Below are 24,545 nucleotides of genomic sequence, written 5' to 3'. Positions count from 1 at the left end.
GGTCACCCAGTAGATGAAGAAAAAGGCAAACCACTTTTCCCACTCCAAAAAATTAAACTGCTGCTGAATAATGACACTTCTGTGGTGTCTGATTGAGATTTGACTCACAAGGAAAAGAGTTATTCACCGTTATCACCATTATTGAAAAGTTTCCTGAGGTTTTTTTTATGACATCTAACCTTAAACTATAAATCACAAAGACAGACTTATCTGGAATGACAATGGGATCAAAATCTTAAACAAAACAACAACAAAAAAACACCATGTCTCTCATTTGCACAATACCAGTGAATCTATGTGTATAAAACAAAATGTGAAGATTAAAATTTGAAATTTTCTGGCCTTGGTATGTTAAACTAGTATTGTATGTGGCTTTTTTTTCTTCAAGACAAACCTAGGCTTGTCTTCCTATTACTTTTTCATCAATAAATATATTCAATGACGTTTAAAAGTGAATGTGAGTATATGGATTATGTAAGCAGAAACAATAGTTTATAATTCTGAGATATTTAAAAATAAAAGGTACCAGTAGTGTTCAGAAATGTTTGTTGATAAGACCATCTCCTTTTTCAGTCCTCTAGAATCAGAAATCATTTTGATCACATGATGACAAAACATGAAAAATTGCAGTCCAATTTAATCCTGCTTTAGAAAATGTGAAAATTCATATATATTTCAAAATATTTGAGTTTCTAAAAGAGATTCCTATTTAGCAACATCTGCTTGAAAAAATTAAAAAGGTAGATGGAAAAAAGAAATTAGACACTTGAGATTAAGTTCATGATCTTGGATCCAATTTCTGCCCAGATAACATCTGCCTTTGATTTCCCCCATGCTACCACTTAAAACTGGATACATTTCTAATGCCCTAAATAAGTTGTGTAATGTGACTCAGGGCTATTTAAAGGCCTGTAATGTACCCTTCTGGCATTAGCTATGAATAGATAATGGGATTATTTGTTTGTAATTTTTTAAAAGCCCACAACTTATCCATTTTTAAGACCTTATATAGATCAAGCCATTATTAATTCCCTTGCGATTGGTACCCAGGTCACAAGAAATGACACTGAAGGAGGGAATAGAATTGAGACATTTGAGATCTATTTTTGGTTATGCTTTCACTCATTGTACAGACATTAATTAATGTTTTAAACATTTTCCTCACTTTATTTTGCTACAAAATGAAAAAGTAAACTACTGGGAAAATGCCTAACTTAAATACAAAATATATGGCTTTATTAATAATCCCTGAATGATTTAGGGATGTCAAACTATAATATTACATTTCTGCTTTCAGAAAAATTTTAAAAAAAATAAATAAAAAAATAAAAAAATAAAAAAAAATAAAATACACTGAGTGCACAAGTCCTAGGAAATAAAGATGTCTGCCCAGACAATATAGCCACATAGCAAAACTGCATGTGTACCCCTTAAAATTTATACAAATAAAAAAGGTTTTAAAATAAAGATGGCTATTATGAGCATTTTAAAATAACAACTCCACATTTGAGTATTTAAAGAAGGCACTTCATAGCATTTCTCAAATGACAAGGACAATTGCCTGAATTTTAAATGTTTTATGCAGAGTTCATTATGTTTGTACAAAATGTGAAATACAAGGGCTCCTACACATATTTTCTGCCCAGAAAAACCCAATTTGAGATAGTAGAAATTTAGGGGCTCTAGGCACCAAATACTAAACAGAAAAATTTGAGTTGCAAACCTTGATGGCTGATCTCTTTGTTCTTACTTTGCTGCCCCACTGTGGCTGAATGCAGTTATATCTCCTGTGCTATAAAAGGAACTACAGTATCCACAGGCGACGGGTTCCAGGACCCCCCACCGATACCAAAATCTGTGGATGCTCCAGTTCCTTATATAAAATGGCATAGTATTTCCATATAACCTACATACATCCCCCTGTAAATTTTTTATTTTTAATTATTTTATTTTATTTTTTCTCCCATATACTTTTAAGCCATCTCTAGGTTACTCATAACACCTAATACAATGTCAATGTTTTATAAATAGTTGTTATACTGTATTGTTTACGAAATAACGAGAATAAAAGTGTGTATATATTCAGTACAGATGCAACCATACAACTTTTTTCTGAATATTTTTGATCTGCAGTGGGTTGAATACACAGAAGTGGAACCCAAGAATGCAGAAGACTGACTATAATCTCTTTCCATAATTTAAAAAGGTGAATCATTGTCATTCATTAGAGGAAATATTAAGGGCATGTAACCCTTTCTCTTGCTTGCCACAGAGATTTTTAATGAACTAATCCTCACATTGAATTATTTTTATTTTAGTTTAGTTTAGTTGAGTTTAGTTTAGTTTTTGAGATGGAGTCTCGCTGTCACCCAGGCTGGAGTGCGATGGTGCAATCTTGACTCACCGCAACCTCCACCTCCCGGCTTCAAGTGATTCTCCCACCTCAGCCTCCCAAGTAGCTGGGATTGCAGGCATCTGCCGTCATGCCCAGCTAATTTTTAACACAAGGGTAAAGCATAGCAGGTTCAAGAGGGCCAAAAAAGTGGAGCGTCTCCCTTCATCCCAAAGGTCTTGCAGGTGCTGCCCTCTGTTCCCTGCCTGTCGCTTGAATAGCACCCCACACCTCACTTCCTCTTCATTTATCATGCTCCAGCCATATGCATCTTTTCTCAGTTCCTTACACATACCAAGTTCTCTTTTTCCCTTAGGGCCTTGCACATGCAGGTCCACATGAAACACTTTTTTTTTTTTTTTTTTTTTTTGAGACAGTGTCTCGCTCTGTCGCCCAGGCTGGAGTGCAGTGGCTTGATCTCGGCTCACTGCAAGCTCTGCCTCCCAGGTTCTCACCATTCTCCTGCCTCAGGCTCCCGAGTAGCTGGGACTACAGGTGCCCACCACCACGCCCGGCTAATTTTTTTGTATTTTTAGTAGAGATGAGGTTTCACCGTGTTAGCCAGGATGGTCTGGATCTCCTGACCTCGTGATCGGCCCGTCTCAGCCTCCCAAAGGAAACACTCTTTATCCTGCTTGTGACATGAGTAATGCCTCCTTGTCCTTCAAATCTCAGCTTAAGTGTCATCTCCCCAGAGGCCTTCCTTAACCAGCCCATCCCTTCCTTGCTGCCCTGTCTCCATTTATTCTGCTGTAATAATTACCACATTTTGTAATGACTTAATATATCATTGCAAAATGTGATAATTATTACAAAGGAACAATACTGTTTACTTTTGTTGTTGTTGTTGTTCTGTCTCCCTGACAAGAATGTAAGCTCCATGAGAATTACATGGAGCCTGCTCGGCCACCATACGAATCCCATTGCTTAAAACAGTGTCTGCTACATAGAAGAAACTTGATAAATCTCTGTTGAATGAATGAATGGGTGTGTAACACCTGGCAAACTCCCTTTTGAAACTTTCTTCTGCTGTTTCCTATGGCCTTGTTCCTCCCTCCCAGGTTTGCTCCTACTTCTGTGACTGCGCCTTCTCAGAATTCCTTTCGCCCCTGAGTTCAGCAGTCAGCTGGCTCTGGCTTTCTTCTCTTCCCTTGCACCCTTTCTCTCTTTGCTCATCACATCCCCTCAGTGCTCCCACAGTCCTATCTGTGAGAATGACACTGACAGTCCCACCTCTCCTCCCTAACACTAGGTCCACTTTCCCAACTTCCACCCAGCATCTCCACCTGGGTGTCTTCCCTGTACCCCAAATTGAGTATGCCCAAAATGGAAATCACACCTGGGCCCCTTGTTTCTGTTAGCAATGCCATCATAATCCCAGTCGTCCAAACTCAAAACTCCAGAGTCTTCATCTCTCACAGTCTCTGTGGCTAATCTATATTAAAAACCAAGATGATCCTCTGTATCCTGCATTTCTCATGGGATGGTTATGACAATCAAATGAGATCAGGCTTCCTAGACCTCAACCCATTACGCAAACAGGAAGAGGTGCGAGGTAGTTACCCGGAAAGTCTCTGCCTCTTCGCCTACCAGCCCGGCGATGGCTGACAGTGGCAGCACGGGTCCATAGATGAGATCTTTCGGCAACGACTGGGGGAAAACGACATCCGTTTCATTAAAAAATGACCCATCTTCTAGAGGTAATTTCACCGACCTGTAGACAAAAGAGGCATCAGAACAACCAGATGAACAGAAACTTCTTACTGATGCAACCACTGCATATCAGTTTAAGTGAGGTGGGGAGGTATTATAAGTTATAAAAATCAAATAAGAAGATAAAAGCCAAATGATAGATTTAAAAATATATAACAGGTTGTAAAAAGACAAGTTATACAGTTTTAAATTAAGTACTGAGGGATTATAAAAATTTTTGAAAGTTAATATCTAAAGCAGGAGTTGTAAATTTGAATACTGGATGAGGGTCAGGCAGGTGATATGTGACTGGTGAGGATAGTGGAAAATGGGAAAATATTTGTCCCTCCTCAAGGTGGCAGGGACCACTCAGTTCAAGCCAAGAGGGTTGTTGACATGTGAGAATGTTGATTCCAAAATTTCAAAAGAATACTATAACCTGGATATTTATACGAAATCTCTCAAACTTTAAATGTTGGCAACTAATTCAAATGAAAAACACTGTCGACCAAAATAAATATATATTTAAACATATATTCAGGCTGTATTCAGCTACTTTTATAATCTCTGATATTGAGTTCATTTCCAAATTTATCATATATACTTTTAATTTATAATATGGTTATAAAGGTTAATTTAGAGAATTTGTGGTTTCATGCATTAAATTCAAAACTTCCTTGCCTAGATTTTATGAATGATAAACAATTTTGAAAAACAATCACATAAAAACAGCACCTACTACTCAAATGTAAGGCTGAAGTGTGTTTGAATCCTGCTTGCTTTGTGAACTAGGACAATCCACTCGTTTTATCTCCCATTTTATTTGCTTATAGAAAAGTCACAACTCAGTATTCAGAACTTGAGTAGAATGTTTGAGGGAGGCAAAGGGAGAAAAGGGTGTGATAAATTACTTGCCTGCCCTCACAAGGATCTGATAGAGATATCACCCACTTTTATTAAAAGGTGCAGTGTTGTCAACTCACTACAGACAGATTTGGCTATTCAATGGATTATTGTGAAAAAGAAGTTGAGACATAAAGAGCACTGAGCAGAAATAAGTGCTTCTCTTAAGGCTCTCCATTTCAAAAGCTTTATTTACTAGCTTTAGGTTCTCTTAGGGCGATTTATCAAAAATTGCAATTTCAAGGGAATACTTTTGAGATCTCTTAAAAATCAAGAGATCCAACATCTCTTCAACTTTGACTTCATGGAGTACACTGAAAATGGTCAGCTCAGTAGCACCTTGAGTCTCCGAGCTCTTTCTCAACAAAAGCACCCATTATTACCACGGCATTTGTCACAGAATTTCTCTTTGATCCAGTTCTATTTAAATAGGTAACTCCCATGGCTCCACTATACACAACTACTCTTTTGCTTGTGGATAATGTGTCTGAATGTATAATCTGCATATTTTTTTTTCTCTTGAGACGGAATCTTGCTCTGTCCCCAGGCTGGAGTGTAGTGGCATGATCTCGGCTCACTGCAACCTCCACTTCTCGGGTTCGAGCGATTCTCCTGTCTCAGCCTCCCGAGTAGCTGGGACTACAGGCATGCGCTACCATGCCTGGCTAATTTTTTGTATTTTTAGTAGAGACAGGGTTTCACCGTGTTAGCCAAGATGGTCTCGATCTCCTGACCTTGTGATCTGCCCGCCTCGGCCCCCCAAAGTGCTGGGATTACAGGCGTGAGCCACCGCACTCGGCCAATCTGCATACTTTCTATATCGAACCGTTTCTTATTTTTGAAATTACAGTAGGGCATCTGAGTAATAGCAAAAGTCTTAACTCTCCTTTTTACAAAACAGGCATGTTTTAAAATAGTAAGGACAAATAAAATTTTAGAAAATTAGATCATGTTGGAAAAAGCTCTCAGAGAACTTAATATTTTAAATAAATTCATTGGGAAACAAGTCATAGAGAATTCTTTTGAAATGCAAACAACCACTCCAAGGTAATCACGCATGTAGAAAGATGTTATAACAAGATAACTGAATGTGTGTGTGTGTGTGTGTGTATGCATATATATATATGTATGTATGTATAAAGCCACTTAATTCATCAAATTGACCCAATCACATTACATGAATGCAAACAAAGACCACCATGTTGTTACTGTTGTAACAAATCCTCCTACCTTGCTCTGAAATAATGCTCCTGGTTACTTCTTTCAATGGTCCACACGCTCACTGTACTTGGACTTGATAAGCACAGCTGGCGCCAGTTCATGGGGTTAAAAGACATTTGGTTCACATCCATTCCAGGCTGTGATTTCTTACACAAAATGATACTCGATTCCCAGTTCCTTAGAGAAAAATAGCATTTGATGAAAAAAAGTTCATTTGAATTTCATGCATTTAGAACATTTATCTATTTTTTAATTTACATAAATTGGGATATAATTTATGATACAATTTATATAATCGATGACCTTAATGTCAAATTTATAAATAATTATGCTTATCATTGTATTGTATCCTAAGAAAGCAAAATAACTATATGTTTTAAAAACATTATACTGTCATATGCTATACCAAGGCTATTTTATCCTCTTTAATAATTTTGCAATTTAACTCAGCCAAACCTAGAAAATGAAATATATCTTCACATTTGCTACAAAACAAGTGTAAGTGCCTGAATCTGTAAGTACTACATGTGAGTACTCCACATGGATCTGGGGGTACTGTTCTCATCTATGCCGATTGATCATTTATTGAGTTTTTAAAATTAAAGTGGTGCCGGGTGCGGTGGCTCACACCTGTAATCCCAGCACTTTGGGAGGCCAAAGCAGGTGGATCACAAGGTCAGGAGTTCAAGACCAGCCTGGCCAATATGGTGAAATCCTGTTTCTACTAAAAATACAAAAATTAGCTGGGTGTGGTGGCGCACGCCTGCAGTCCCAGCTACTTGGGAGGCTGATGCAGGAGCATCACTTGAACCCGGGAGGTGGAGGTTGCAGTGAGCCAAGATTGTGCCACTGCACTCCAGCCTGGGCGACAGAGAGAGACTCCATCTCAAAAATAAATAAATAAATAAAGTGGTGTATTTTAAAATGGATTTATTCATTTACCCATTTAAGAGAATATCCTGAACTCCTACCATGAACAAAGTCCCTTGCTAGATGAAAGAAAAGAAAAAAATTAAATGTGAGCTATGCCCTCAAATGAGGGGCCAGAACTCCATTCAGAGTTGTGATTAGGAAACTGGAGCTAATATTTATTGAGCTTAGCTTGTCTTCCACTCCCTCCCGCCCTCATCCTTCATTCCCTATCACAAATACCCTGCCCATCACATCAACCACACTCTTGCTGGAATCTCTGGTTCCCTTGATCCTTTGACTTTTTGCATCAGGTACCTGGCAAAGACCGTCAACCCTGGATGGAGACAACTGAAAGCCTGGGCTGCTGGAGACATGGGAACAAAGACTACAGGACTGTGCATGGCAGTGACACCATAAATTTGTTGTTGCCACCCCCACCAGACCCTCAATAGGATCTCCAATCCTGCTATGTTTCTCTGGCCAGTTCTCTCTCTCTCATTCTCTAAAATGGGCATTTAAAATATTCTCCCCTCTCCTGAAACCTCTAGCCCCCCTACTCCCCTCTCAATCTCAGTAAATGGCTTTGATTCCCATGAATAAAATAGAAGCCATCAGCTGAGAATTCTTGCTCTCAAGTATAACTACCCATTTGGGTCTGCATGGTTCTCTCTGCCTCCTCTCCCCTTACAATGGAAGGTGTGTCCTTCCTCCTACCTAAGGCCAATTCCACCACCTGTGCTCTGGGTCCCACAGTCTTGCCTTCTTAGGGACATTGGTTTACCCATGATAACTGCATCTTCCAACTCTCCCTCTCGCCTGACTTCTTCCTCCCAACACACAAGTGCTCATCATCCATACCATCCTCAAAAGAAGCCTTCCCTCAGTCTCACCTTTCTATGTCTCTCCCCTCTCCTCGGAGTCAAACTTTTTGAGCAAGTTGTTCTAAAGTCACCGCCATGGCTTCCTCAGCTACACTTTCCTCATCCCAGGATATCTGCATCCTGTCACCACCATTCCATTGACATAGCTATATCCACAGATACCTGCCTTCATCCTAAATCCAAAAGGCACTTCTCAGTCATTATCTAACTTTACCTCTGCATAACTGGGCACTGTTTACCACAACCACCTTCTGGAATCACTCTTAGACTCTCTGTCACACACCTCTTATGGGACACCACAAATCCTCTCAATTGTGTCTGGGCCCTTGACCACCTCTTCTGCCTCGCTGACTCAGTGGCTGTCCAACTGTGTGTGCACTTTGACTAACTTCATGTAGGCACACCCCACCTGTGCCTCGCCTCACACCCACTTCACAGGCCCAGAGGCTTCACTGGGGCTTCACTGGAGCTCCTGGGATACAATCACGACAAACCTGAAAGTGTGAAGGAATTACCACCCTGTGCAGTGAAGCTTTGATCGATGGGATACAGGAGTTGGTGGATAAATTCTCATCTCCTCCTCTCCCCTTCCCCACCCACAGTCTGTCACTGCCTGAGGACTGTCCTGATTCACAGCAGTTCATAGAACCTCTCAGAAGACCACCTTCAAGATAGAGTAACCAATTGCACTTGGTACCAAGTGGTGGCCGCAAGGTAATACGCCCTTATACTGGCTCTCCTGCCTTGGGATCACACACCCTGCTAAAGGTGGGGTACATGAGCTCTTGCCTCAGCCTCTGCTTTCCGTGGAACCCAGGCTGAGGCACATTCTGGAACCCTCCCTGCCTAGTGTCTTTCCTCCTTTCACAGCTACTCCTATGAGTCTTCTACGTGGGTCCCTTCCATTGATATTCCTCTAGGTTCCACCCTAGGCTCTTCTTGAGGTGTTCTTACTTACATTTAGCATTTTGGCTATCCATTGACTTAATTATTCCCAAATGTTTATCTCCAGCCCTCTCTTCTGAGCACCAGTCCTGGATATCTGTAGCAAGGGCATGTGTCCCTCAACATTTATTCTCCATTTCTCCCTCTGACTAACAGAACCCCCTGAATATTAGCCAGGCACATATGGCCACTCACAATGAGGACCTAATATTACCCAGCCGCCCTTGAAGCTGGCTGTGGCTTATGGCCGAGCCAGTCAATGAATGTAAGTGATAGTCATGTGTGCACCTTCCAAGCCTTGCATTTCTTTCTTTCTTTCTTTCTCTCTCTTTCTTTCTTTCTCTTTCTTTCCTTCCTTCCTTCATTTCTCTCTCTCTCTTTTTTTTTGAAATATCATTACTTTAGTGTTCCAGGCATTTTAAATATTCATACAATTTCCTTATTTCAGCAGTCATTTCCTCTCCAGTATAGATTTTGTGTCCAGGATCAGAGCCATGTACATCACTGAATTTTCTCTACAGTACTCGCATGCTACATGGGACACCCACTCCAGCACCCATGTCTTTGCTAGTAGAGCCTCTCACCACACCCGCAAGAGGGCTAGACCTTCCCTTGCTTGACATAGCCTCCACTGCGAATGAAAACACACTTTGTAGCTTCGATCCTGGTACATTTCCAGCACTCCCAGGTGTTCCATGTATGTGGCAATCATCCTGCAGGGGCTACTGATACATCATGTCAGCTGGTACCTATGCCAGCACCTGCTCCACTACAACATACAGATGCTGAGGCACTTCAGTGTTCTGGGTAAAATGGAGTTCATAATTGCCATAGGAGTTGAGTGTGCAGGAAGGGGACTTTCTCTCAATAATGAATACCCTTAATACAAATTTAGCAGATTTATAATTTCATTTCTGTTTACATTTGTTGTCAAAGCTTCATAAAACCATTTACATAAATGAAAGCATGTTCAAGTTTCTAAATGCCGCTATGACAAGCAGACAGAGAAACTGCTTAGACAACACTTGCTTGCGCCATAAATACATATGGCAACATCTGGTCATTCTTAAAAAAATGCTTGTGTTTCCAAGGCTGGGTGCAGTGGCTCACACCTGTAATCCCAGCACTTTGGGAGGCCGAGGCGGGCAGATCACGAGGTCAGGAGATCGAGACCATCCTGGCTAACATGGTGAAACCCCGTCTCTACTAAAAATACAAAAAATTGGCTGGGCGTGGTGGCTGGTGCCTGTAGTCCCAGCTACTCGGGAGGCTGAAGCAGGAGAATGGTGTGAACCCGGGAGGCGGAGGTTGCAGTGAACTGAGATCGCGCCACTGCACTCCAGCCTGGGTGACAGAGCGAGACTCCATCTCAAAAAAAAAAAAAAAAAAAAAAAAAAGGAAATGCTTGTGTTCCCAAAAAGAATTTTTTTTCAAGTCATAAGCCTTATGCAATTCTTCCAAGGTAATAATGTGTTTGTCCTTTCTTCTCAAGCAGTGGTTCAAGGCATCTCAAGGCATATTGCTGTCTGAGGTTCTGATTTAACTGGCCGGGGGAGAGGGGAAGAGTGGGCACTAACATTTTTAAAAAGCTTCACAAGTCATTCCAGCATGTAGTCAGTGTTCAGAACCTTGGTACTAAAGGCTCTTGTATCTTCCTACTGTCACTTGTCCTCACCAAAAGCCCTTGAGGTAGTCCCTGAGTCATGCAATGATCTCTTTCATGCATTTCAACAGAAGGTTTGTGCCCTTCCCCTCATCCTTTTCCCTCCCCATTGGCTCCCAAAATACACCAGTGGTTTAGGGTTCCTCTGCCGTTCCTAGGGTGTTGCCCTCATCTCTACTATTTACCCCATCATAGACCAGAGATGAGAGCAACACCCTAAGAACAGCAGAGCAGCATGACAGCGGGAGACTGGACGCTGACCCCGAGGAGCCGCCACACCATCCACAGCTGCTCGTGCCCAGACAACTGCATGTGACAGAAGGAAACGTGTTGGTGATTTGGGTTTCTGTGACCACAAATGAACCTAAGTCCTAAATGATATATCAGCTGCCAACTAGACATCTCCATTTGTTCATCTCAAGCACTCTCAGTTCAGTTTGTCCCCCAGCTCATCTTCCACCATTGCCTCCCCTAAATTCCCTGCCCTCAAGCCCTCAGTATCTCTCTGAATAGCACCAGAGTGTCCCTAAGTTGCCCAAGTCACACACAACTCTGGGTATAACCCTAGACCCATCCCTCTTCCTCGGCACGACACCCAACATTTAGTCAGTTACAAGTCCCATGATGCTAGCTCCTAAACACCTCCCAAAGTTCACTTCCCTCCATCCCTACTCCCACCCTAGTGCATGACACAGTCATCTCTCACCTGGACCACCACAGCCTCCTAATTGATGCTCATGCCTTGTTTCCTTCCAATATGCCTTCCACAGTATGAAAGTATTGGAGATACTTTCATTGGAAATAATTGGCTGAAAGGAGTCTTCTTAAATGCAGATATAATTGTGTCACATCCCTGCTTAAAACCCTTTAGTAGCTCCCCACTGCCTTTAGGATAAAGAATTTGTCCATTAGCATAGCTTATATGGAGTGTGAGTATCCTTCCCAGTATGCCTAGGAGAAACCCAGTTTAGGCTAAAGTGCCCTGCATTCATCAGCAATACCCTCTTTCACTCTCAAAAGCATGCTGATTTGGATGATAAACCACATGGTCACCTATATATAGGGCTGCTCATGAGCTCACCTCTTGACTGTCCCTCCAAGCTTGCCTCTCTCATGGCAAATCTCTTGTTTCCGTTATTATGACCTTTTCATTGAAACCTGCTGTGCGTTTTCTACTTCATGGCCTTTGCATATGCCATTCCTCTGCCTGGGATGTTCTTTCTTCTCGTCATAAGGCTGATCCCTGCTCATCCTTTAGGTATTGCTATGGGTTGAACTGTGCCTCCCCCAAATTCCCATGTTAATATCCTAACCCCCAGCACCTCAGAATGTGACCTTATTTGGAAATATGGTCTTTACAGAGGGTAATCAAGTTAAAATGAAGTCATTAGGATGAGCCCTAATCCAGTAAGTCTGGTGTTCTTATATAAAGGGAACATTTGGAGACAGACACACACAGGGAGAATGCCATGTGAAAATAAAAGCAGAGATCTGGGTGATGTGTCTGTAAGCCAAGGACTGCCAGCAAACAAGTGAGCAGAAGTTGGTGAGAGGTGTGGGGGCAGATTCTCTCTCACAGCCCTCAGAAGGAACCAACCCTGCTGAGACCTTGATCTCAGAATTCTAGTCTCCAGAACTGGGAGGCAATACATGTATGCTGTTTAAGCCACCCAGTCTGTGGTACTTTGCTATGGCAGGCCTAGCTAATTAATACAAGTATCTGCTTAAACATTACCTCTCCTTCCAGGAAGCCTTCCCTGACCATTGCCCTCCACCATCAGACTATGTGAGGTGCCCCTACTACATGTTCCCATTGTGCCTTAGATCAATGAAAGCTATAAAAGAGCTTAGAAACCAAATGAGTTTAAAGCCCAGCCAGCAACTCACCAACTATATAAGTTTAGGCAAGTAGCTATAAGAACAACAAAAAAAATGAAACTTGGAAAAAAGAAAAATTGTGTTGGCTTGATTTCTCATATCATGCTGGGAAACATTTTCCAACAAGCCTCCTTGAACAAAAACCAGACTTTGTACCTTGCTTTGCCCCCGTATCTGACACTCCTGGGGAATGTAACTTTGTTGTCATAATATATACTAACAGCCCTGATGTGATAAAGGCAGGCACGCTTTTACAGGTTAAACTCTAGAACATGTACAATGCTATGATTGTATGCCCTGGTAGAATAGTTAAGTTTAAGGTGCTAAGGTTTTAGAGACCTCTGGAAAGATAATCATTCATATATGTAACCTAGAAATTTTATGTAACCACTCCTTTTTCTAACTCTATGTGAATGAGCATGTGTGTGTGTGTTCTTTTTTTTTTTTTTTTTGAGACTGAGTCTCACTCTGTCACCCAGGCTGGAGTGCAGTGGCACGATCTTGGCTCACTGCAACTTCTGCTTCTCAGGTTCAAGTGATTCTCCTGCCTCAGCCTCCTGAGTAGCTGGGATTACAGGCACCCACCACCACATCTCGCTAATTTTTGTATTTTTAGTAGAGACGGGGTTTCACCATGTTGGCCAGGCTGGTCTCGAACTCCTGACCTCAGGTGATCCGCTCACCTTGGCCTCCCAAAGTGTTGGGATTACAGGCATGAGCCACCATGCCCAGCTGTGTGTGTGTTCTTTTAAGTACTCAGGAATTGCTATGGTCTGTTTGTGTGCCGCCTCCCCCTGCAAATTTATATGTTGAAATCCTAACCCCAATGGTGATGGTATTGGGACTTTTGGGGAGTGATCAGGTCAAGGGTGCAGAGCCCTCATGATTGAGATGAGCCCTCATGATTGAGATGAGATGCTTTTATAAGCATCTCTCCTTATAAAAGAGAGCTAGCTCATCCCTTCCACCATGTGAAGACATGGTAGAAATTATCATCCATGAATCAGGAAGCAGGCCCTCACTAAACACTGAAGCTGCTGGTGCCTTGATCTTGGATTTTCTAGCCTCCAGAATTGTGAGAAACATATTTCTGTTTATAAGCCACCCAGTCCATGGGATTTTGCAACAGCTTACTAAGATAGGGACCAGCTTCTTTTGTTTTCCTGCTGGTTCCATTATTAAGGAGTTATATAAAACCATCTTACGTCTTACAATCTGTTTGAAAATTATGCTTTAACATCTCATCTCTCTGAAGTTTCAGTCTCTTTCTTTAAAACGAGGACCATCATAGATGTCTCATGGGGGTTGTTGCGGGGAGGCAAGGATTAAACGCACTAACCCATTGGAAATCTCAGTGAATGCCTCTCTGATGAAACTGCTGGTGGTGGTATTGCTGGTGTATAGCACATTGTCTTTGTTTATGAACCCCAGATGTCCCAGACCCCAGCAGCCTGGGACTACAACCATGAGACCATTCCCCACCTATTTTAGATTCTTTTTCAATATTGTTATTTTTAATTACACAAATAATACATGAATCCATTCTGCTCTTTTAAAACATTAGAACATAAAGGTAAAGTCTTCTTAGACCAATTTACTTCCAGGAGTCAAATCATGGTACTTGAGCTCCTCCTGGTCTGACTTCCAGAAGTTCACCTCTTTTGAACTTTTACTAAATTATTTCTGGGAGTCCCCAGGGTCCACGGACTAACTGCTGTCACCAAGTGGGTTGCATCCTCCTCCCTGTTCATCTTCTAGCTCCCTCGTGTTTAGGCCCATTGCTGGCAAAGCTACTTGGTGAAGAGGACTATTGGGCCTCATCACAGGATTAAATGCCACTCACATTTCTATGCAGCACCCGAGGGTGCCATCGGGGTTGCTCCCAAAGCTTCTGATCTTGGGTTTCCAGAGCAGAGGCTGGAGGAGGGTCTGTCTCCCAGCTCTGTTCATACTCATTCTTGGGCCCCAGGGCACCTCTGCTGCCGCAGAGCCTCACTGAGAATCTCCTCATGAGAGAGCAGTGTCTGGTCCTTCACACAGCATCTACCCTGTCCTCCCCTGCCCTCCTCACTCTTGCCCCCTTGTCTCTCCCCTCTGACTCAAATTTCCTAAATAGAAGTGTGCATGAATATTAAGACATGCAAACAAATCTAGGGGAAGGGTTGGGACCGGGAGGAGATACTACCTACCCATAGTCTCAGTCTCACCTCAGCTTATCAAAAATGTCCTCTACAGAAGGCTCAGATATACCTAAAATGTACCTGAGATACATTTTATATCCAGCAGGAAGCAGGAGATACAAATTTATTGAATGAATTAAATCCAGTGAGCAAACTCAAATGCTTATAGGGGCCAGGAAGTTAATGTAAATGAATGAAATGTACTGAGTATAAACACCTCTAGGACAGGGGTTGGCAAGCTCTTTCTATAAAGGACCAGACAGTAAATCCTTTTAGCTTTGCAGACCATATATGGGCTCTATTACAACTCAAGTCTGCCATTATAGAGCACAAGCAGCCATACATAATATATAAGCAAATGAACATGTTCCAACAAAACTTTACGAAAACAGGTGGTGGGCCAGATTTGGCCTATGGGCCATCGTTTACCGACCCCTGCTCAAGGTGGTGGGCATCTAGAATGAGCACCCACTTACTAGCCCAACCAGACTGTGACCATGTGGGAATACAGGTCCAGGGTTGCCTGTGTTTGAGAAAGGCTATACAGATAACTTTTTCTCTAAATTTTTCCAATTTTAAAAATATTTTATAGCCAAAACAAAATATATTGGTGGCCCAGAATTAGCCTAACAATCATCATTTTTGAAACTCTGACTTAAATAAACATAATGTAATAGACACTATTAGGTATGATGCATACTCTCAATGAACTATTAGAAAAACCATATTTAGGAGATATTGACGTATCCATTTTACAGAGGAAAAAACTAAGGCTCAGGCTTTCTAAGATCACACAGCTAGTAATTTGTGGAGCCAGGATTCAGGTCTAAGTCTGTTACACTAACACATTTGTGCTCATTCCACTTCACTGCTTTTTTAATATTCACAGATTGTTCTTAGTAAGGACAATTGGAACCTTCTGCCTTTGGAAATATCAGAATTTATGCACTTGTCATCTCTCCCCAGCTGCTTCTATCCTGTGTATCTAGAACTGTGAGATAATACATTTCTGTTATTCGAGACACTCAGTTTGTGATACTTTGTTACAGAAGCCCTAGCAAGCTAATACAGTACATCCATCAACAGGTGAATAAAGTATGGTATATCCATACCATGGAATAGAAAGGAAGGACTATTGACACATACACGCAGCAACATAAGATAATTTCAAAATAATTATGCTGCATGAAAGCAGCCCGACGAAAGAATATACACCATGTGACTCCCTGTATATGAACTACCAGAAAATGCAAACTGGAGTGACAGAAACCACATTACTGACAAAGGCTAATGAAGAAGCTCTGAAGGAACACAAGGAAACTTTTGGGGCGATGGATGAATTTATTTATTTATTTACAGACGGAGTCTTGCTCTGTCGCCAAGGCAAGAGTGCAGTGGCGCAATCTCAGCTCACTGCAAGCTCCGCCTCCCGGGTTCACGCCATTCTCCTGCCTCAGCCTCCCGAGTAGCTGAGACTACAGGTACCTTCCACCACGCCCGGCTAATTTTTTGTATTTTTAGTAGAGATGGGATTTCACCGTGTTAGCCAGGATGGTCTAGATCTCCTGACCTCGTGATTCGCCCACCTCAGCCTCCCAAAATGCTGGGATTACAGGCGTGAGCCACAACACCTGGCCAATGGATGTATTTATTATCTTGATTACGGTGATGGGTTTATACATAAGTCAAAACTTATCAAAGTATTTACTTTATAAATGAACAGTTCATTATCTGTTAGTTATACCTCAATAAAGCTGTTTTAAAAAAATTTTAGGGCCGGGCGTGGTGGCTCATGCCTGTAATCCCAGCACTTTGGGAGGCTGAGGTGGGCGGATCACCCGAGGTCAGGAGTTCAAGACCAGCCTGGCCAAAATGGTGAAACCCCATCTCTACAAAAATACAAAAAAATTAGCAGGTCATGATGGCGGGTACATGTAATCCCAGCTACTCAGGAGGCTGAGGCAGGAGAATTGCTTGAACCCGGGAGGTGGAGGTTGCAGTGAGCTGAGATCGCGCCACTGCTCTCCAGCCTGGGGGACAGAGTGAGACTTCATCTCAAAAAAAAAAAAAAAAAATTTTTACATAAACTAAATGTGGCTCCCTGAATCTAGGTACTTACATTTTTGTATAAGAAATGTTGGTAAGTTATCCTTTAATCATTTCTGGAATATTTTATACTTCCCCTTAATAAGAAAAATATCCTCTTGAAAGGGCTTATATCATGGATAGAAAAGGGAGTACAGCCTTAAAGCTGGCCACGTGAAATGATCCAGGAAAGACCAGAAATGTGTCTTAACCACAGGATTTCCCATACACCGGGCAAAAGTGGTATAATGTTCCACTCTCTGAACATATAATTGTTCTAATGTCTCTAACAACAATTACTTTAAACTGAACTCTAATATAGAGACCATCTCAATTTCAATATTAGCAGGAAACATGCGAACAACTCCAAGATGCCATTTATTTTTTTAAGTGAAACTTTATGTATTTATAAATATATTCTCTATCTGAGAATACATAAAGCATGTTAATAAAAGAGAACAATAACTAATTTAGTTCTTATATAGTTTTTGCTCTGACTGCTAAATTTTATGCCTACACATAGCAACTGTATTAAAACTTATGATTGAGATTTTTTCCTTCTATATTTCCTTGTTTCAGATTTTTCATGTCTATTTCCTTCAATAAAATCTAGAAGAGTAAGAGGAAAATGTAACCCAGTAAAAGGAATTCCACAGGATGCTGAAACTTACCAAAGGGCCAGTTCAAATTCTGGGAGAGAGGAATAACTAGCCAGGTAGGTGCCACAGTAACTGAATGAAAGTAAAGTGTAGTCCAGGAGAATGTTGCCTGAAATATAAAATCCATTATCAGGATTTGATTATGTTAAGACCATGTTCAGTTAACTATGGTCTTACAGTTTATTTTCCTTTGCTAATGATTTTCACATAATTCAAAAGCATTTAACTGTTAGAATAAGAAAGATCCTGGCTAATTTCTAAGACCATGAACAGAAAGCTTAGAGCAAAGTTAAGATCCATTTGTAAAATATATTAAAGTGAATTAAGACCATTAGGTTACTGTCTCTAGACTTCAATGCAGAACTGAGCATACTGCACCATGTATGTCCCAGCACGGTCTGAAATGACCCAAGAATAATCTCATAAATATGAGACATTGTAATTAGAATAGTTATTTAGACATCTTTAAATATCTTGGGAAGTTGTAATAATTCTAGCTTACTTCCTTATTTCTATTATCTTAGGCCATATCTGGCCCTTAGCGTAATATCTGCCAGCTTTTGGAACAGCTATAAAAAGTGACATACTCCTTTGTATCTATAGTTGATGAAAAGCAACATGAATTCCAAAGTCTTAGCAACAACATGTTTTAAAATGCATATCATGGGGAGGCCAAAACAAGAAGCGCCTGTCTCTGCTTCCCAGTACAGAGTGGTCTGATTTTCCCTCTTCTTCATCTGCTGTTCTTCAGTGGGGTTCTTTCATGCAAGCTTTGCCCTCATCTCAGTCTGTCTTTGTATGTTTGTGTCTCTATTGCTTGTTCTGTGGATTTTTAATAGCTGTTTTCTGCTTTTTTTCTCATTCTCATTTTAACTGACCATAATATAATCCTAAAATTTTGCTTTTGTCATTTATTGAATATATTTAGCATAGTCTAATCAACAAAGAAAAAATGTATTTATTGAGCATTCACTACAAAAACTAGTTTTTCTGTAGGCAGAGATCTTAATGATTTTTAAATGCTTGCTAAACAGATGTTTCCCCCCACAACTGAAGATGACCAACTTTAGATATTCTTTAAATCTTAGAAAATATGGTATTTGAAGAAAATGCCAAAAAAAAGAGAGAAAAATATATCCTCTATAATCCTACTACCAAACTTGGTAAATTTCTTTCTAGTATTTTCTTCTGTGTTTACTTCAAAAAATACATATATATATATTTTTTCTTTAAATATAACTTTGCTTTTTATAGCTATACTAGCCATAGATTAAATATTATATATGAGGCCAGGAGAGATGGCTCACACCTGAAACCCCAGCACTTTGGGAGGCCAAGGCAGGTGGATCACTGAGGTCAGAAGTTCGAGAGCAGCCTGGCCAACATGGTAAAACCTTGTCTCTACTAAAAATACAAAAATTAGCCGGGCGTGGTGGCGGGCACCTGTAATCCCAGCTACTTGGGAGGCTGAGGCAGGAGAATCGCTTGAACCTGGGAGGTGGAGGTTGCAGTGAGCCAAGACTGTGCCACTGCACTCCAGCCTGGGTGACAGAGCAGACTCTCTCTCATCATATATATATAATATGTGATAATCCATTTTTAAATGGAATTGGAACATAGTGTTGCCTCCTATTGGTTTTTTATTTGCGTTATATTGACCATTTTATCATTATCTTAACTCTTTTTTAAAAGTGTGACTTTCAATGTTTGCATAATGCCCCTTTATAGTATATTTTATTTAACTATATCCATAATACTGGAGATGTAGGTTGCTCCAATCTTGTGCTATTATCATAGTGCTTTTTAAACTCCTTTGCATGTAAATCTTTGACCATATTTCTAACCATTTCCTGAAAATTGAATTAGTCTTGAAGTGAGTATACTGGGTCAAATAGAGTCAATATTTACTTCACAGAAAGACTCTATCAATTTATAGTCCCACATTCAGCAAGTAAGAGTGCTACCAATTTCACTGCATTCTACCTAGCAATTATGATCTTAAAAAAGTTGTGACCTTGATAGGCAGAAAAATAGCATCTTGGTTTAAATCACGCTTTTTAAAACAAATCTTGAGATGAAACATTTTTTGATGTCTTTGGTCATTTGGAGTTTAGTGATTTGTCTGGGTTAATTTCTTTTCCATTGTTCTAAGAGGCTGTTTGTTTTGTTCTTGTTTCATTAATGCTCTGAAAATATTTGATCATATTTGTTCCAAATATTTTACCCGGTTTATTATTTCCCTTTTAGTTTTTCATGGTGTTTTTGATGTTAATCAGTTTAAAATAGATATACAATCAAATATGTCTGTCTTTTCTAAGTTTTTGTTTTGTGTGAAAAGTTCTTCCCCTTCCTGGAATCACTCCTCTATTCTACCATATTTTCTACTTTTTTTTTTTTTTTTTTGAGACAGAGTCTCGCTATGTTGCCAGGCTGGAGTGCAGTGGCGTGATCTTGGCTCGCTGCAACCTCCGCCTCCCAGGTTCAAGCGATTCTCCCGCCTCAGCCTCCTGAGTAGCTGGGATTACAGGCACGCACCACCATGGCCAGCTAACTTTTGTATTTTTAGTAAAGACAGGGTTTCACCATGTTGGCCAGGATGGTCTTGATCTCCTGACCTCGTGATCCACCTGCCTTGGCCTCCCAAAGTGCTGGGATTACAGGCGTGAGCCACTGCACCCGGCCCATATTTTCTACTATTTTCAAGTGGATTTGTTATTTATATTGAATGCTTATTTTCATCTGATCTAGACCATGAGTATCTAACTTGATACTTTTGTTAAAATATGCAGTTTTCTTAACCACTATTGAATAATCTATATTTTTTCTTCTTCCTTCTTCCTCCTCCTCCTCTTCCTCCTTCTCTTCCTCCTTCTTTTTGGTGGTAGCCTCTTTCTTCATTTACTCAGCTTTTATATATTTTAGATTCTGTCCCAAGTCTTCAACTCTCCCACTGATTTGGTGATCCCTGCACCAATGCCATACTTCTAATTACTATGGCACCATAATAATAAAATGACCCTCTGCCTTGCCATCATTCTCTTTCAAATTATTCTCATTCTCTATGTTTTATTTTCCCAGATGAATTTTGGGATCATCTGAGTACTCTTTGCTGTCTAAAACATACGATAAACCTACAAATTACTTTCTATGACAAATCTCAGAAATACATTTATAATAACCAGACTTTCCATCCAGGAATATATTTCTATACATTTAAATATTTTAAATCAATGATTTTTGTAGTTTTCTTCACCTAGGTCACTCACACTTTTTAAAAATTATTTCTAAGTATGTATATCTTCTAATTGTATGGGTACTTATTTCAAAACCAGCATCTCACTGAGCATTCTTTTGTTAGTCCTAGCAGACTACTGCATTATCCATCATCTTCTTTCCCATAGCTATATATTTTTTCAGTTTTATATTTTGTTGCATTAGCTAGAACTTCCAGGTTGATATTAAATAATAGTGATAACAGGTCTGATTAATATTACTGATTAATATTACTGGGAATTCCTTTAGGGCCTCATTATTTAGTATGACACTTGGGTATTGGTTTGAACTAACTTTCAATTGGTTTGAACAGAACTACAGCCAAATAACCAACCTGGGGAAATTTTAAAGATAAGGGGTATAACAGTCCCCAACATGTTATGTTTTAAAAGTTGTCTTAAACTGTTGAGAATGCAAATTTCAACACTAACAAAGTATTATAAATTACAGTGAAGTTCCCTGACTTCACCCAAACACTTATTTGACCCTTAAGACTACAGAATGAAGTCCAGCCTCAAGCATGAGCTTTCTGCCCATGGGGTATTAAATGAGGGAATCATTAGCTGGTGGCTCCGGCAGACGTGCAGCAGCTCAGTGTGGGTCAGCTGTATCTAAGAAAGAGTCATTAGGCCAGGCACAGTGGCTCACGCCTGTAATCCTAGCACGTTGGGAGGTGGAGATGGGTGGATCACTTGAGGCCAGGAGTTCGAGACCAGCCTGGCCAACATGGTGAAACTCCATCCTCTGCCAAAAACATGAAAAAAAAAAAAAAAATGCCAAGCACGGTGGTGCACGCCTGTAATCCCAGCTACCTGGGAGGCTGAGGCAGGAGAATCACTTGAACCCAGGAGGTGGAGGCTGCAGTGAGCCAAGATCATGCCACTGCACTCCAGCCTGGGTGATAGAGCCAGACTCTGTTAAAATAAAATAAATAAAATAAAATAAACAGTAATAATTCAAATGGTAGGCAACATTGAGCACTTGGCATACATACACATACAGCATATTATATAATTTCATCTATCATCATCACCGCAGCCTTCAAATTAGACACCATCTTTATCCCTATTTCATGAATGAGGACATTGAGGCTTAGAGACTTGACTTTAGAACCTATACAAACATCAATTCACCTGGATTTTCAACAAATATTAGGAAAGAAAAAAAATCATTGTTCTGAAAAACGCAATAGTCTTCTAGCCCAGTGCTTCTCAAAGTTTAATGTGCATATGAATCACCTGGGGAATTTTGTTAAAATGCAGATTCTGATTGAGTAGATCTGGTGTGGGAGCCAAGTTTCTGCATTTATAACAAGCTTCCCAGGTAGCACTGTTGCTGGTAAACAGACCACACTTTGAACAGCAAGGCTCTAGCTAACATAATTTAAATCCTCAGTGATCAGCTTGATTCCTTCTTTAAAAATGTATATTAAAAAAAAAACCAAAAAACCAGGGCCAGGCATGGTGGCTCATGCCTGTAATCCCAGCACTTTGGGAGGCCGAGGCAGACGGATCACTAGGTCAGGAGTTCCAGAACAACCTGACCAACATGGTGAAACCCCGTCTCTACTAAAAATACAAAAATTAGCCAAGAGTGGTGGTGCACACCTGTAATCCCAGCTACTCAGGAAGCTGAGGCAGGAGAATCACTTGAACCTGGGAGGCAGAGGTTGCAGTGAGCCAAGATCGCACCACTGCACTCCAGTCTAGGCAACAGGGCAAGTCTCTGTCTCAAAACAAACACAAAAAACAAACAAAAAAAACCTTTCAAAAAATAAATCTTCACTTATAATAGATCTAATCAAATCTTTAAACAAAATTCTTCAATTATGGGCCGAGAAAGGGTTCTCCAGAATACCTTTCAATTTGGTCCTTCTGGTCAATCCTGGAAAGCTGTATATGTAGATGAGAGGTTTTAGCTTCCGGTCAGAAAAAGCCACAACTTCACAGGGGATGTTAGTTGCCACGACGCCCACAATTCCATTACTACACTGGAGTACAGTCTTTTTCTTGGTTTCAATATTAATAAATATTACATAATTCCCACAAGGGTAGCAAATGGTGTTGTCGTTGACAAAATGAACATTCTGCTTAGGGAATCCTTGCACCCATCTTTGGGAAAAGATATGTCAACATCAATATAATACATTTCAAATACTTTTTTTTTTTTTTAACAAAGCAAAGGGTCATCAAAATGTTTGAAACATTTCTGTTTTCATGTCCTTTCTGCCCCCAATTTCTAAGATAAAAGAACACACATGCTGGCTGTGAGATCCATTTGAGTCAATGAATTATAGAAATTTAAATGTAGACCTAAAGTTCCATAGGTCTCCCAGGCCTTCTTCAGATAACTTTTTCAGCAAAGGAAACTCTCTGACCAAACCTGAGAAAGCCTCAGAAGGACTTCTGGGGTCTTCTATACTTGGAAGACAAAAAGTGAAATAACAGAGAAAAGAGCTTGATCTCAACAAAATGGCATCCTGGGCCATTCTTTTATAATTAGTTTGATTTTTTAAATAAACTTTAAAAAACACCTTTGCATAGGAGAGCCTGCTTTGTGGTTGTAAGCAGAGTAGGAAAATTGCTTATTTACACAGATGAAGAGTATGTGGCCATATTTTAGATTTAAAAATACAGATAAATGTAGAAAATAAAAGGAATGAAGGCGACATGAATGAAAGGCTAGCACACAAAAAGAACATACTCTCAAGTAAGGAGTGCGTGCTAGGTGTATGCTAGAAAGAAGGAGAGGAGATGAAGGAGATTCTATTTTTATTTAAATATTAAAGATATGCTTGAAGATGGTGGAAAAGGCAAGTGAAGGACACTGGTTTGGTGTGAAACCTCGAGACATTAGAGTGTCCAGGACTAGCAGGGGATGCTGTATAGAGTGGAGGTGGGGGCTAGGAGGAACACTCTAGAATGTAGAAAAAAAAAAAAAAATGCCACCTATATCTGCGCAGTGCTTGATGCTTTTCAAAGGCCACTATAAATGCAAATAAATCCAAAGCTAGTGGATGGGAGTTAGAAGGAAGGGATTCAGGGTCCTAACTTTGGGGAAAATCACCAAAGGTAGCAAGGACGGGATCCGGGCTGTCGCCCGGTGGAGGGGGAGGGGGGATGTGATCAGGAGACCTGGATCACTAGCGGGAATCCTGAGCTAGAAGGAAGAGATGAAGGGTGCAGGGGGCGTTGCTGGGTAAGAGAGGGAGGGTCAGGGTAGCAGAATAAGGAGTGGGAAAGACAACTGGGGACGGGGTCAAGGAACAAGGGGATGGGGAGCGGACAGGGGAGGTCACACGGGGAGGGAGGCTGAGGGAAGGCACTGGGGGCAGAGGGGGAGAGGTCGAAGCTGCGGGGAAAGCCGCCCTAAGGAACCGGAGGGAGAGGAGGGAGGAGGGAGGAGGGGACGTGGGGCAGGAGGTTCCGCGAGACCCAGATCGGTCGCGGGGCCGTGGACACCGCACCTCACGGACAGGGACGCGCCGCCGGCGGAGTGGGGGCCTTCGTCGCGCTCCCGGCCTTGCGCCATGGGCAGTGTTTTCCTCAGGCGGGAGTGGGCAGCGCACGCAGCACCCCAGGGCGGGTCGGTTACCTTTCCTCCGCCGCGGGGCTGCTGGCCGCGACGCCGCTGCCGTGTACACCCGTATCCCGGATACCGTAAGCCCCGCGCCCATTGGCTCTGCGCTTTGGCCCGCTCCCTCCTGGGCCGAGCAGATTGGTGGAAGGTCGGCCGCTCTCGGCCAATGGGTGAGCGGCAAGCCAAGCGAGCGGCGGGCCCCTTGCTGTTCAAAGTGTGGTCTGTTTACCAGCGACACTGGTGCTACCTGGGAAGCTTGTTATAAATGCAGAAACTTGGCTC

The 24,545-nt window shown here is 41.2% G+C and overlaps 1 protein-coding gene across 2 annotated transcripts in view; it reads right to left on the bottom strand.

Moving 5' to 3' along the window:
* Positions 1–24,333, bottom strand: part of CFAP43 (cilia and flagella associated protein 43) — a 98,534-nt gene extending 74,201 nt beyond the window's left edge. The window contains exons 1-5 of one of the 2 annotated variants that reach the window (XM_055249946.2): positions 24,151–24,333; positions 22,542–22,795; positions 17,424–17,520; positions 6,218–6,385; positions 3,956–4,106 (exon numbers count right to left, since the gene is read on the bottom strand). In XM_055249946.2, the coding sequence (XP_055105921.2) occupies positions 3,956–4,106; positions 6,218–6,385; positions 17,424–17,520; positions 22,542–22,795; positions 24,151–24,215 (735 nt within the window). In that variant the 5' untranslated portion in view covers positions 24,216–24,333. The remainder of the gene's footprint in view (positions 1–3,955; positions 4,107–6,217; positions 6,386–17,423; positions 17,521–22,541; positions 22,796–24,150) is intronic. The other variant, XM_063626989.1, reaches the window with a different exon arrangement.
* Positions 24,334–24,545: the final 212 nt, after the last annotated feature.

Source organism: Symphalangus syndactylus, chromosome 2 (assembly GCF_028878055.3).
Source record: "Symphalangus syndactylus isolate Jambi chromosome 2, NHGRI_mSymSyn1-v2.1_pri, whole genome shotgun sequence".
Classification (NCBI taxonomy): Eukaryota; Metazoa; Chordata; class Mammalia; order Primates; family Hylobatidae; genus Symphalangus; species Symphalangus syndactylus.
The sequence above is the reverse complement of the archived record's forward strand: the minus strand, read 5'-3'. Positions and strand labels throughout refer to the sequence as shown.